The sequence below is a fragment of the Dermacentor variabilis genome, chromosome 8 (assembly GCF_050947875.1).
Source record: "Dermacentor variabilis isolate Ectoservices chromosome 8, ASM5094787v1, whole genome shotgun sequence".
NCBI lineage: Eukaryota > Metazoa > Arthropoda > Arachnida > Ixodida > Ixodidae > Dermacentor > Dermacentor variabilis.
The window spans coordinates 33,592,854-33,607,079 of NC_134575.1; the positions used below are offsets into that span (position 1 = coordinate 33,592,854).

Here is a 14,226-nt window from a genome sequence, read left to right on the forward strand (position 1 = left end):
GGAAAAAATAAACAGAGCTTAAAAAGCAGATCATTCAGTCATCTGTAATGTGAAAATAATACAACATACAATTACATGCACAGTTTGCAGGGGCATGCAAACAGTAATTTTTGAGATAGGAACAAACATAGATTACTTTTAAAATAATGAAAAGTCACACTATGACAAAGCAAATTGGTGATTTTACAGACTTCATAATATCAAGGTTTAAATGTATCGTTAAATTTTTCTCAGCTATAAAGGCCTTTGTATGGATCAGTTCTCATAACTCATTTTGCTCTGTGCTCTGTAACGTGTTGAGAAACTATCTAGAGAAAATATGGCGACTCCAATAAAGTGTTTCAGCCACCCTTTAAGAGGAAGCTTCAGCTCAGGGGCTCCCATCTAATTACATGGGAAAGAAGAAATCGTTTTTCTCGACAACTACTGCACCAAACTTGATGAGGTTTGTTGCAGTTAAAAGAAATACAATCTAATGGCTGTTGGCAGTGAATTCTTTACTTAGGCCACCAATCTCATAATAAAAACTGTTGAACATCACAAATCTTCAGAAAACGAAACCACAAGGTTTACAACTCAACAATGAAAATGATATCAAAGTTCTGTAAAATGCATCGAATAGGACATCTAAAGCAGACAAAATTGATGTATTAAACAAGGCTTTCAAATATGCCACTAATAAGTCGAGCTCTGTTGAGTGAGGCTACCACAGCAGGACTCTTTCAGGAACTATCAGACATTCTTTGGTATATCCTCGGCCTTAGAGAGATTAGAAAAACCGGTGAGGCTTATACATTCATGAATAATGGCCATATCCTCTGCTATAGAGGTCATCCCAGAAAAGAAGCAATATGAGGTGGGATTCCTAGTCCATAAGGACATAGCAGGCAACATTGGCGAATTCTACAGCAATAATGAGGGGGAAGCAGTCATCATCATCATCAGAGTATTTATGTCCATTGCAGGACGAAGGCCTCTTCCTCTGATCTGCGATTACCCCTGTCCTGCGCCAACCGATTCCAACTAGCACCAGAAAATTTTCTAATTTCGTTGCACCACCTAGTCTTCCGCCATCCTCTAGTGCGCTTCCTTTCTCTTGGTACCCATTCTGTCACCCTAATGGTCCAACGGTTATCTGATCTACGCATTATATGACCTGCACAGCATCATGTTTTTCTCTCCATGTCTATTAGAATATTGTCTCTACCCGTTTGCTCTCTGATCCAAATCACTCTGTTTCGGTCTCTTAAAAGTTATTTGCCTTGCATTCTTCGTTCCATCAATCTTTGTGTGGTCCTTAACTTGTTCTCAAGCTTCTTTGTCAGTCTCCAGGTCTCTGCCCCATATGTCAGCACTGGTAAAATGCACTCATTGTACCCTTTCCTTTTCAATGATAATGAGGGTAGCAGCGGTCGCAATCAAACTTAACAAGAGGTATAGAATAAAGGTAGTACAAGCCTATGCTCCAACATCCAGTCACGATGATGAGGAAGTAGATCAGTTTTATGAAGATGTTGAATCAGCAATGAGAAAAGTGCAAACTCAATATAGTGTAGTAATGGGCGACTTCAATGCAAAAGTGGAGGAAAAAGCAGGCTGGTGAACAAGCAATTGGCTACTACGGCATAGATTCTAGGAACGCTAGAGGAGATATCCTGGTAGAATTTGCAGAAACCTTGGAATAATGAACATAATAATGAGCAAAATAATAATGAGCAAGCGTAGCAACAGCTCTAATGGTGAAACAAGAAGTGCAATTGACTTCATACTTTCTGCTGATCGCAGCATAGTGCAGGATGTAGAAGTGATCGGAGGGTAAAGTGCAGCGGTCATAGGCGAGTAAGGGCTAGCATTCACTTCATTTGAAGAGAGAAAGAGTAAAATTGGTCAAGAAGAAACAGGCCAACCACGAGGCAGTAAGGATAAAAGCAGACAAATTCAGGCTGGTACTTGCAAACAAATATGCAACCTTAGAACAGAGAGATGAAGATGACATAGAGGTAATGAATAAAACTATAACTAGGCTGTCTATTGAGGCAACAATTGAAATGGGAGGCAAGGCACTAAGGCAATCAGTAGGCAAGCGCTCCGAAGTAACAGAGGACCTAATAAAGAAACGACAAAGAATCAAAGTGTCCAACTCAAGAGATAAGATAGAATTCGAGGAACTGTCAAAACTGATCAAAAAGGCGAAATAAGTGCTATTCGAAACTATAATGTGAGAAAGACTGAATAAGCCATAAAAAATTGATGCAGCTTGTGATCAGTGAGAAGGAAACTTGGCATAGGACAAACCAAGATGTATGCACTAAAACATAAGCAGGTTATTATCATCACCGATCTCAAAGGTATAGTAAAAGCAGCGAAGGAATTTTATACGGACACGTGCAATACCCAGGAGACAGGATACCTCCACTGAAACAGTAACGAAAAGAATTCAGGAACTCCTCCTATAACTAGCAATGAGATCAGAAGAGCTTCGCAAGACATGAAACAAGGAAGCACAGCAGAAGAAGATGGAACAACAGTCAATTTAATCAATAATGGAGGATACACAATGCTTGAAAAACTGGCAGCTGCACGTATTTACAAAGGGTCTATTGACTGCAAAGGTCCCAGAAAACTGGAGGAATGCAAACATTATACTAATCCACAAAAAGGGAGACATTAAAGAATTGAAAAATTATATGCCCATTAGTTTATTCCCAGTATTATATAAAATATTGACCAAAATTATCTACAATACCACAAGGGCAACACTGGACTTTAGTCAACTAAGGGAACAGGCTGGCTTCAGGAAGGGGTACTCTACAATGGACCACGCCCATGTCATTATTCGGGTAATTGAGAAATCTGCAGAGTACAATAAGCCTCTCTGTAATGCTATCATAGATTACGAAAAGGCATTTGATTCAGCAGAGATACCAGCAGTAATAGTGGCATTACGTAATCAAGGAGTACAGATCGCTTACGTAAATACTTTGGAATATATCTAGAGAGATTTCACAGCTCCATTAATTATACAAAAGAAAAGTAGGAAGATACCAATAAAGAAAGCAGGCAGAAAGGGAAACAATCTCTTCACTGCGTGCTTGGGAGAAGCATTCAAGCTTGGGAAGGCTGGGAAGGCTTAGGCTGGGAAGGCTTGGGAAACTGGGAAGGCTTAGGATTAAGGGTCGAAGCCGAATATTTCAGCAACCTGCGGTTTGTCGATGACGTTCTTCTATTCAGCAACATAGCAGACGAGTTACAACAAATGATTGAGAACCTTAACAGAGAGAATGTAAAAGTGGGGTTGAAGATTAATAAGCAGAAGACAAAGATAATTATGAATAGATCGGCAAGGGAACAAGTGTTCAGGATCGTGAGTCAGCCTCTAGAGTCCGTGAAGGAGTATGTTTACCTAGGTCAACTAATCACAGGGAACCGTGACCATGAGAAGAAAATTCATAGAATAATAAAGATGAGTTCGATGGCATACGGAAAGCATTGGCAGCTCCTGACTGGACGCTTACCATTATAATTGAAAAGGAAGGTGCACAATTGGTGCATTTTACTGGTGCTGACATATGAAGCAGATACATCGAGATTGACAATGAAGCTTGAGAACAAGTTAAGGACCGTGCAAAGAGCCATGGAACGAAGAATACTAGGCATCACGTTAAGAGACAGAAAGAGAGCAGTACTCAGAAAGCCCTGAGAGCATGAAGCGCACTGATATGGCTTCTCGCCAGTGTGTGTGTTGATCACATGGGCTTGCAGGTGACCCTTGCTTGAGAAGCTCTGAGAACATGAAGGACACTCAAACGGCTTCTCGGCAGTGTGGACACTGGTATGTGCTTCCAGAAGAAATAGTTCATTAACCTCATAGTCACACAGGTGACATCGGTGGAGGCATCCTTGGCTTGAGTTGTCACATTTGGCAGTGGATGGAGAAATACAAGGCCTCGAAGCTGCACAAATAAGACAAAAGCACTTAAGAGTTATTATGAAATGCGAAAAAAGAAGACAGATGGTAAATTTAATAACAAGCTGCCTTTTTTTTAATTTAGGAGATCTGGGTGATTTTAAGTAGGATGAAATAAAAAGGTTCTATTGGCCCGTTTTATTTTACTCAATACTTCTGCATTTCAATGCTTCATGTCGCCGTTTGTGAAGTTCACTTACAAGAAGTATTTTTTCAGAAAGCTAAAAAATCCCAATGAGAGAATGTGGAGTCTCTCTTGGATGGCTACGGCTCTTAGAGAAGACTAAAAATGCTAGGACCAAGCTTGCTCTTTTATCCTCAATGAGCACTTGAAGCCCCGAGGCCATATTTGGCACTTGCAAAAGTTGTTGCAATTTTCTGGCACAGGAAATTTGTCTCGTATGAGACTTCATGAGTGGGTTTCCACTTGATCCCGCACTGAACTTTGGCAATGTTTTCGTAAGCTGAGATTGCAAGGAGCTGGCTAGGAAATAATGTATCTTCCCCATGTAACCCATAAATACGTACAACCCGCATGCTCTTTCAGAAAAGCCCAGAAGGAAAAAAATAATGTGTGCATATAACGCGTGAAAATAACTGCATACAACCCTCATATGTTTACAATACCAGCATCCATTTGGAGATAAACGAGTTGTCCATGTAGTATCTTCAGCCAGTGACTCTGCTTTGCTGTTTTCAGAGACTGGTGATAGGCCATTAAGCATGGCTTATCATGACCCAAGTTATACTTTGCCAGTGCCTTGTGCACTAGTCATCGTCATCAGCAGCAGCAGAACCCTGGTTATGCCCACTGCAGGGCAAAGGCCTCTCCCATACTTCTCCAACTATCCCGGTCATGTACTAATTGTGGCCATGTTGTCCCTGCGAACTTCTTAATCTCATCCACCCACCCAACTTTCTGCGCGCCCCCTGCTACGCTTCCCTTCCCTTGGAATCCATTCCGTAACCCTTAATGACCATCGGTTATCTTCCCTTCTCATTACATGTCCTGCCCATGCCCATTTCTTTTTCTTGATTTCAACTAAGATGTCTTTAACTCGCATTTGTTCCCTCACCCAATCTGCTCTCTTCTTATCTCTTAACGTTACACCCATCATTCTTCTTTCCATAGCTCCTCCAGTCGTCCTCAATTTATCTTTATTTCACAATGCGCATCGCACCTTATATTCTTCCTCCTACACGCATATCTCACTGCACCAGCCATCAGCTACAGGTTGCCCGTCCACGATCACGCACTGTCATGTTTTCAAATTCCTTTTTTTCTCGCACAGCTGCAGACTGGAACGGCCTTCCTAACGACATTGCTGTCATGTGCGCACCGAAGTTCATCGAAAATGTAAAAAACTTCCTGTTATTGTAACTATGTATTTTTATTCTTGCCACCCCTTATGTAACGTTCCATTTATTGGAGCCTTTAAGGTAATAAAATGAAATTAAATGAAATGTAGAACCCTTTTCATAAGCCTCTAGGTTTCTGCCCCATACATGAGACACCATCTCATCCAGTTGTTATACAGTTTTCTCTTGAGGGATAATGGTAACCTGCTGTTCATGATCTGAGAATGCCTGCCAAACGCACCCCAGCCCATTCTTATTCTTCTGATTATTTCAGTCTCATGATCCGGATCTGCAGTCACTACCTGCCCTAAGTAGATGTATTCCCTTACCGTTTCCAGTGCCTCGCTACCTATAGTAAACTGCTGTTCTCTTCCGAGACTGTTAAACATTAGTTTAGTTTTCTGCAGATTAATTTTTAGACCCACCCTTCTGCTTTGCCTCTCCAGGCCAGTAAGCATGCATTGCAGTTGGTCCCCTGAGCTTAATTATTAAGCAAGGCAATATCATCAGCGAATCGCAAGTTACTAACGTATTCTCCATTAACTCTTATCCCCAATTCTTCCCAATCCAGGTCTCTGAATACCTCCTGTAAATACGCTGTCAATTGCATTGGAGAGATCGTATCTCCCTGCCTGACGCCTTTCTTTATTGGGATTTTGTTGCTTTTTTATTGACGACTACAGTGGCTGTGGAGCCGCAATAGATATCTTTCAGTATTCTTACATACGGCTCGTATACAGCCTGATTTCGTAATGCCTTTATGACTGCTGAGGTTTCGACTGAATCAAACGCTTTCTCGTAATCAATGAAAGCTATATATAGGGGTTGGTTATATTTTGCACATTTTTCTATCACCTGATTGATAGAGAAATGTGCGGACTATAACTGCTAAACGCTAAATGGCAATCCATGTAGAGGAGCAAAATGACCAACAGTGCAGGAGGGGAGAAGGGAGCTTCCACACACAGGGGAGAAAAATGATGCGGCTCCTCAGGAGATAACAAAAGTGTGGGTAGTCGCGAACTTGGCCCGGAAGTGTGGCTTTGTGGCAGCGCACGTTGCACTGCCATGGACCCACACCTCAAATCGAAATCCAAAGTAATTTACACACCGAGCCTGGCCTCACAGTAAAATATTTCCGGTGTTTGGTGTGGTTTACAGGTGCAAAAATATGGCAGCTTCTTTTTGCTCTGCCATCACAAAATAGTGGCAAATTATTGCTGGAACCGACAAGGAATAGTGCAAAGAAACCGCTCCCTTTGCAAAGCGCAATGCATTTTAACACACTAACAGGTGAAGGTATTGTAGTGTTTGCAAAGGGAGGCACCGAGCACCGTCGGTGGCTCCGAAGAAACGACATCCACACTAGTTTCATACCCCGCGCCCAACTTGCCCCTCGGTTACAGTGAGAACGTTAATATATTAGGCCCCACTACAGAACAGCTGCTAAAAGAGCTTATTGATGGTCAAAACAGCATTCATCAAAGATTCGACAACATCGAAGCTGAACTAAAGGAGGTCGAAGCGTCTGTGGCAATAGCGAAGGAAGCTGGGGTGAAAGTTTGTTGCCTCGAGAAAGCTATACAAGACGTGGAGAGAAAACTAGTGGATGTGGAAGACAGAAGCCGCCGAAATAATCTTTTTCTCTTTGGCATCCCCGAGTGTACAGAACAAACAACGGCATCCCTGACAGATACCGCGGTTACTGCCTGATTTATGGACACACTCGGTATTCAGGTATCCTTGGTTGAGAGAACACATTGGTTTGGCAGGAAAAGGTTGAGCAAACCACGACCAATAATATTGAAGCTAATTGACTACCGAGAAAAAGTAAACGTGTTGAGAAACAGCTCAAAGCTAAAGGGAAAGAACATATCCATATCGGGAGACTTTTCTGCTACCACTAGGTCAATTAGGAAGAAATTTTGGGATAGCACAGCTGAAGTTAGGAAAGAGGGTGGCAAAGTAAAACTCATCTACAACAGAATTAAAATTGGCAATGATACGTTTCAATGGGACTGTTCCAAAATGCAAAGAGTATGTGCCTTCAGGGAAGCACCCACTCACGACCAGTCGCCACGACCCGCGAACCTCACAACATTCTGTTGCCTTAATATAAATGCTAAAAGCATAGTTAACAAAAGAGCCTACCTTGAAAGTTCTCATTATTGCACACAAACCACACTTCTCAGTTATCACCGAGACATGGTTACATCAAGACGTTGCCGATTTCGAGATTACACCTACTGGCTACGGCATTTACTGAAAAGACCGAGATTCCAGAGGCAGTGGTGTTGCAATAATTTTCGAAGAGTCATTAACTGTGTTTCGGTTGCCTGATATTGCAGGAATTGAATGCGTTATCTTGAAGGCCAACTTGCACAATTCGTGTTTAATTATCGGAGCTTTTTATCGCCCTCCAACCGCTAAAGCAATTTCTTTGAAAGCCTAAACGAGTTTTTGTGTGGGCACAGGAATAATTCGAGTTACATTTTGTTGGCCGGCGACTAATGTCTCAGATGTTAACTGGTCAGACGAATTTCCCGAGGCACTTTCACAAACGGCCGAACACCTTATCGACATCGTTCTGCTTCACGATCTGTCACAATTGGTCAAGCTGCGAACAGTAAAATACCACTTGAACGAACTTCATTTAAACGAAGTATTCAGTTGTACGAACTATTTTTAAAACCCTCACTGTCGCGCCATTGAACCCTATGCAAACGCCCTTCAGTTTAACGAAATTCAGTGCACTGCGCATTTCACTTCTACGAACAGTTTCCGAGGCGTCATGCCATGTCTCCTAGGTCATACTGAGCACTTCAACAAGTATAAACCGCCCTTATTGCCGCGCTTTTTTACGTTGAGAACCGCGCCGACCACGCTCCATTACTGCGTTACCGCTTACCGCCGCCATTTAGCGGTTTAGCTTTGAACTGGATTGGCTACCTAAGCCGTAGGCAGCTGAAACTATTGCTTTTTTTTCACGTTTAGTGCGTTTAGTTGGCTCCACAGCCATAGCTAGCCATAGCGAGAGCCAGCCACAGCTTCAGCCGTAATAGCCCTTTGTCTTTTGAGGAGTATGCCGCCTGTGACACCATGTTGGAGACATGCGCTGCACTCACTACGGAAGATATTGTAGCAAGTGCATTACCTGAAGAAGGCAAAGACAAGGAAGATTCTACCAGTGATGATGAAGCGCCAAATATATCTGCCAAAGAGGCACTAATCGCCCTGGAAAAAGTTAAAGCCACTGCTGCCCAGCAGCCCGCTCTAGTCCCATTCTGCAGGCTGTCACAGCGCACCTGTACAAGAGAGCAACTCCGCGGCAAAAGTATGACGTCGTCCGCGGCAATACGTAAGCGAGGTTGTTGTTGCTTCTGATGGGTGACATCTGAACTCGTGGCAAATGTGACGCTTCTGTTAATCACGGTGCCGTACTCACGTAGGAAATCCATGCCCAATATAAGTTCTTTACAACACTCAGTAAGGATGACGAGGGTGGCGACGAAGGTTGAACCGGCGATTAAGAGTCGGGCCGTGCATTTCCCGACAGGTGTCATCAACTGACCTCCGGCAGTTCTTATGTTGGGCCCGTGCCACGGTGTCTTCACCTTCCTTAGTTTGTCGGCGACCTGTAAGCTTATGATTGAAAAATGGGAGCCAGTGTCAACCAGAGCGGCTACTTCGTGGCCGTCAATGCAAACGATGAGCTCGGCGCCGACAATATCAGTTACGTCTTTCGTACTTGTATCCGTCGTATTCGTCGTATTTGTCGTATTTGTCGTTGTACTGGGCGTCTTTTTCGTCAACGTAGTCTTCACGTCGTCGTTCGTCGATAATGGGGGATATGGAGAAGTTAGAGTATTGGCAACCTCACGCCCGGAGGTCGCTGCGGCTAGTTTCCCCGTCGAGCGCTAGGGGATCTGCCCCTAGTGCCATCGAGAAAACTGCGATGAGTTGGCGAATTGTAGCGCGCCAAAGATGGAGAAGGCGAATGTGGTCTGGGAGTCGTCGTATTTTGTGGCTGACTGTTCACAGGAGCGTCGTTGTAAGCGCGTCGACCGTCGTATGGAGAATAAGCATAGTTGGCAGGAAAGCTTGGAAGTTGAGCGGCGTGACAGTTGTTCCATTTGTGGCGAACTCTATAGACATGTCCAGCTTCACCACAATGGTAGCACACTGGTCGACGGTCGACGGTGCGCCACAAATCGGTTTTCCGACGCGGATAGTTCGGCGGTAACTCTCCATGGAGCCAAGGAGTGGCGTGAGCATGACGAAAATACGGCATTGTTTGTGCTGGCATGATCAGCGGGGTCGGTAGAGTCGACAAGGGTGAAGATGTTGGCCCTGTTTGTGGCATAGGTGGTGTTGTAGTTATGGGTGTCAACGGCGTTGAAGTTGCGTTGAGTGGACGGCGAACAGCCTCCGCATAAGTGAGGCGCCGCGGAACGTTCCCACAGTCTGGTGCTGAAAAAGCTTGCCAGACTTCCTCCCGGATCACATCAGCAACAAAAGATAACGCTGGCATCGGTTCCGTAGGTGCAACAACAAAGCCGAGCTGCCAAAGCTCTTCTCGCACCACCTCTCGGACAACTTCACGCAGAGACATGTCGTTACTCGAACACGAAGTGTTCGCCACCGAGTTACTTGTCACGCTGGCGGTATCGTTGCTGCAGGGCCCGTTCAATGGCTGTAGCCTCTTTTGTGAACTGTGCTACTGTTGTCGGTGGATTTCTCACAAGGCCAGCAAACAGTTGCTCCTTCACTCCTCGCAAGAGATATCGCAGCTTTCTTTCCTTTGGCATGTCTGGGTCTGCCCTACGGAAAAGGGAAATGACAGGCCGTGTCTTCCGAGAACATAGTAACACTCTCGTTGGGTTTTTGAACGCGGATTTCAAGGAGACGCTGCGCGTTTTCCCTTCTGTCGATGCTTGAAAAGGTCTCCAGCAGCTGTGCACGGAAGTTGTCCCACGTGGCAAAGCTCCTCTTCCGGTTTACGTACCACGTACGAGCATTGTCCTTTAATAGAAATAGACACTCGAGAGTTTGTCCGCTGAGCTGGTCTTATAGTTGTACTGGGCGACGCGTTCGAACTGGTCTAGCCAATCTTGGACGTCTTCAAAGGCATCACCATGAAAGCTCTCCGGGACCATAGAATTCTGTAGTGTTACTTGCAATGGAGCTGCGGTGGCCATGTTATTTGTAGGAGGCAAACATTTTTTCGAAGTTTCTTGCAGGGGACTGGACTCGGGCGCTAAGCCTAGCAGGCGACGAATGAACCGGTGGACCGGTGTTTCGATGCGCGATGGTGATTCCAGGCTTGATCGTCGGCTCTGCGAAGGGGTGCCAAGCATGAAGAATACCCCGCACCTCCACCAGAGTAACGACGTGGGATCGACGAGTATGCGGAGCAGCACCGCCAGGAAATACACTTTATCAGTCGTCCAAGGGAAAACGTCTTCTTCGTTTCCTCGCTTCACCTAAAAACCCGCGCTACTTCAGCGTCGTCCCCACTGGCGCATACCCGCTGCATTATGGTTGTGCCAAATATAGTGTCAATATATATATATATATATATATAGTGGGGAGCCCCTGGGGCCATCCAATATAACAAAGTACTAAAATATACAACAGGCATGACAAAACATAACCTGAACAGTTGGATAAAAACAAGGGAGGCAATTTTGCACAGCATGTAGCAGGATTTTCTTCCTGACACAATCAGCGCAGCAATTCAATCACTGACAATGTTAGTTTCTGGATACATTTGGGTCCACCCTCATGCTTGGTTTTTGCAAGGCATAGTTGACCAATGAGCACTTAAAATTTTGTTGCATCTTCACATGAAGAAATGCAACATGAACATGGCAGCTAGAATGGCAAAAAAGCATTGGCTTGACTTGTATACTACCAAAGCAGTTGAACAGGAAATGACAACTTAATGCAGCCGTTATGCAGCAGTTCAGAAGTTTTCACCCACATGAACATCACCTCAATAAAAAGAAAGATTAATTTGCTATGGCTAGACCACATTCATCATATACTTCTCCCCGTCTGATATTGCTCGATTCTTATCACACTCAGCTCTACCAACTGTGGAGATGGGTTTCACATGAGACTCACCCTACCGGCAATTGGTCAGGAAAAGGCACGACACTCCTCCACTCCACAATGCACAAAGGCGTAACAGCAGGGTTCGTCGACTCTCTGACACATGGCGCAGAGAAGGCTCTAGAGTCAAATCACCAACAAGCATGGGTTTATTCACCCAAGATACAGCACAGTGCGACAGTTACAGTGCTTAAGGGCAAAGGCCCACCGCAACACAGATCAAGTATGTGCGCCAGCTGCACCAGGGCCATGGAGGAATATTTAGGAGTTGAAACTCCTGTCAGCAAGGGCACGTGCACGCGACCAGATAGTAAGAAAAATAGCACACGCAGACAAGGGCACATGAAGTGGCGGTGCCTTCCGGCGCATCATGCAAGCCACAGTGGAAAAAAAAAAAAGCAGATGCCCGAGGGGGCAGCGTCGGCATGCTCTCTCTAGTGGCATCCATGTCTTCTGATCAAAGCAGACAAGCAGACACAGATTTTCGCTTCAGCGGGCACATCGTAACGTTGTTTCTTCGCCCTTAAGTCAAACAGTAACAGTGTCTGTTAGAGCGCCGTTATATTAACAGCGCTGCTAGGTGCAAATGCCCTTCTTCAATATTTACTAGCATAAGACAGGACGCAGGTGATTCACTGAAAACTGCAAAAGGGGGTACAACCCTTGGAGCGAAAAGGTGAGCATCTTGAAGGCACCAAATCAATCAATCAATCAATCAATCAATCAATCAATCAATCAATCAAAGGAACTTTTATTTCTCCACAAGATTATGGAAGTGAGTGGGGAAAAGCCGCTAACTGCCACTTGTCAAGGCTGCCACCCCCTAGAAAGTCCAGCAGCAAATGAACCACGGTAACAGTTCTAAATAAATGTGAATGGCAAACAACTAAACATATTTATTGAAAAAAGATGCAATTTGACAAAAGATAAACAAATAACCTATAATTTACACAAACAAGGAGCAGAATGGTTTTCAATTTTTCATACAAATTGGGAATATTAGAAGTACAGGATCAAAATGAATGGCAAAGTTGTGAAATAAGAATGAACATATAATAAATAAGTAAAAAAAGTATCACAATATAAGTGGTTGAAGAATCAGTGTCATATTGAGCGTGTGAAATCTAAAAACGGAAAGAGGCAACACAAACATTTTGCCATTTGCAAGAATAGAGATCAAGAAAACGCCAGAAAGACCCATAGTAGTAAGTTAGTACCACGAAAAAATAAAAAACAGTTTTCAAGAAAAAGGAATGAGACAGTCATTGACAAATACATGTGCTACAAGTACAATTGATAGCGTACTGTGACTGCTGAGATAAATAATACAAAGTGTAACCGAAACTAAGCAAGCAGAAGGCAGCAAAACGGCTTGATGGGTATGTAAACAAAATGATACCTTGACCTGATAAGAACAAATAAAACGTGCACATGGATGAAGTCTCAGTGATTATCCCGCGTTTGGCATATCTGTTTAAGGGCACAGGTAGTTGGAATCATAGCGACTGATTTCCGTAATTTGTGCGGCATAATCGCTGAAGCCAAGGATCCTGAATTCTTGTGTTGTATAGATAGTGTCGCTTTGCTAAACGAAAGGAACCGATAAAGTCAGTGTTATTGGTTTTAAGCTTGAATCGCTAGTGATGACAAATCACTTTGTTTAGTGTGAGCGCTGCAGCCATCATTCGTGCACGTCTTCAATGGCAGAAGTGAAAGCGTCAGTAAATAAGTTTAAATCACTCAACTTTCCTAACTTATATCGCAGAGTCATTAATGATCCCAACTCATAAGCTCTGTTCAGTGTCCTTGTACTTGTATGTGTCGTAGCGTCATGAACGTCAAACAAAAAAACTTTTTTAAACATAGATTCAGTTATGATAACTAGGAGATGCAGTAATGCAGTCACTAGTGATCACGGATCACATATTTCTTTATGACAGTGGCAGACATCCCTCGTGCAAGTCCTCATTGGTATCTATCAAAATGTCATTACATGAGGACTTTCTTCTGCTACCACTGGTAACTGATAATGCAGACGGATTAGTCATCAGTAGTGATAAGCTCCGTTCTGTGTTTTTGTACTTTTACACAGCATAAAGTCATGGGTATGAAATTAAAGATGAGCCAAATGACTATTCAAGTTTAATCCCTAGGAGATGCTAGGGCTTTGTCACTAGTAATCACGAACCACTTTGTTTGGTGTGATAGCGGTAGCCATCAATCGTAAACATAGTCATCAATATCTATCAAAATGTCATTAAAGAAGCACTTCTGCGACCACTGCTACCTGATTATGAATAATGTTTAGTGACCACTAGCTATAAGCTCAGTTCAGTATTCTCTTACTGTTAATAGTGTCAACGAGGTCAAATGACAAGTAATTTGAATGGCAATTCAGAATTAATAATTGGGAGATGCTAAGAATTAGTCACTAGTTATCTCGAATCAGTTTGTTTGGTAAGACAGCGGTGGCCATCATTTATTCATTTTGCCACACGTATGGGCATGTTTCTTCAGAAACTTTCCTTTATTTAATATTGCAGATGTGGTCGAAACAGTGGTGCTCACTAGTGATTATGTTCACTTCAATTTTCCCAACTACTTGCAAATCAGAGCGTCAAGACCATAAAGTGAAAGGTCGTTTAAAAGGCGATTAAATTATGCGAATTAGGAACTGAGTAGTTTGGGCCAGTAGTAAATATCAATAACATTCTCACCGTGATAGTATTTACTTCTACATGCTACTGTTGAGTAGAACAAAGTGTCGATACACCAGCGGTTAGCTG

General features: G+C 43.5%; 1 protein-coding gene and 1 long non-coding RNA gene across 11 annotated transcripts in view; both read right to left on the minus strand.

The window, feature by feature from the left end:
• Window positions 1–14,226, minus strand: part of LOC142589965 (uncharacterized) — a 181,873-nt gene that overhangs the window by 80,482 nt on the left and 87,165 nt on the right. The window lies entirely within an intron of this gene.
• The window catches only part of LOC142589958 (uncharacterized), a 40,621-nt gene that overhangs the window by 13,439 nt on the left and 12,956 nt on the right, over window positions 1–14,226 (minus strand). The window contains exon 4 of one of the 10 annotated variants that reach the window (XM_075701702.1): window positions 3,865–3,953. The exons of 7 other annotated variants lie outside the window; for them this stretch is intronic. In XM_075701702.1, coding sequence (XP_075557817.1) covers window positions 3,865–3,953 — 89 coding nt within the window. Of the gene's footprint in view, window positions 1–3,864; window positions 3,954–12,220; window positions 12,264–12,317; window positions 13,026–14,226 lie in introns of those variants that run through there. 2 more of the 10 variants (XR_012830009.1, XR_012830010.1) reach the window with 2 other exon arrangements.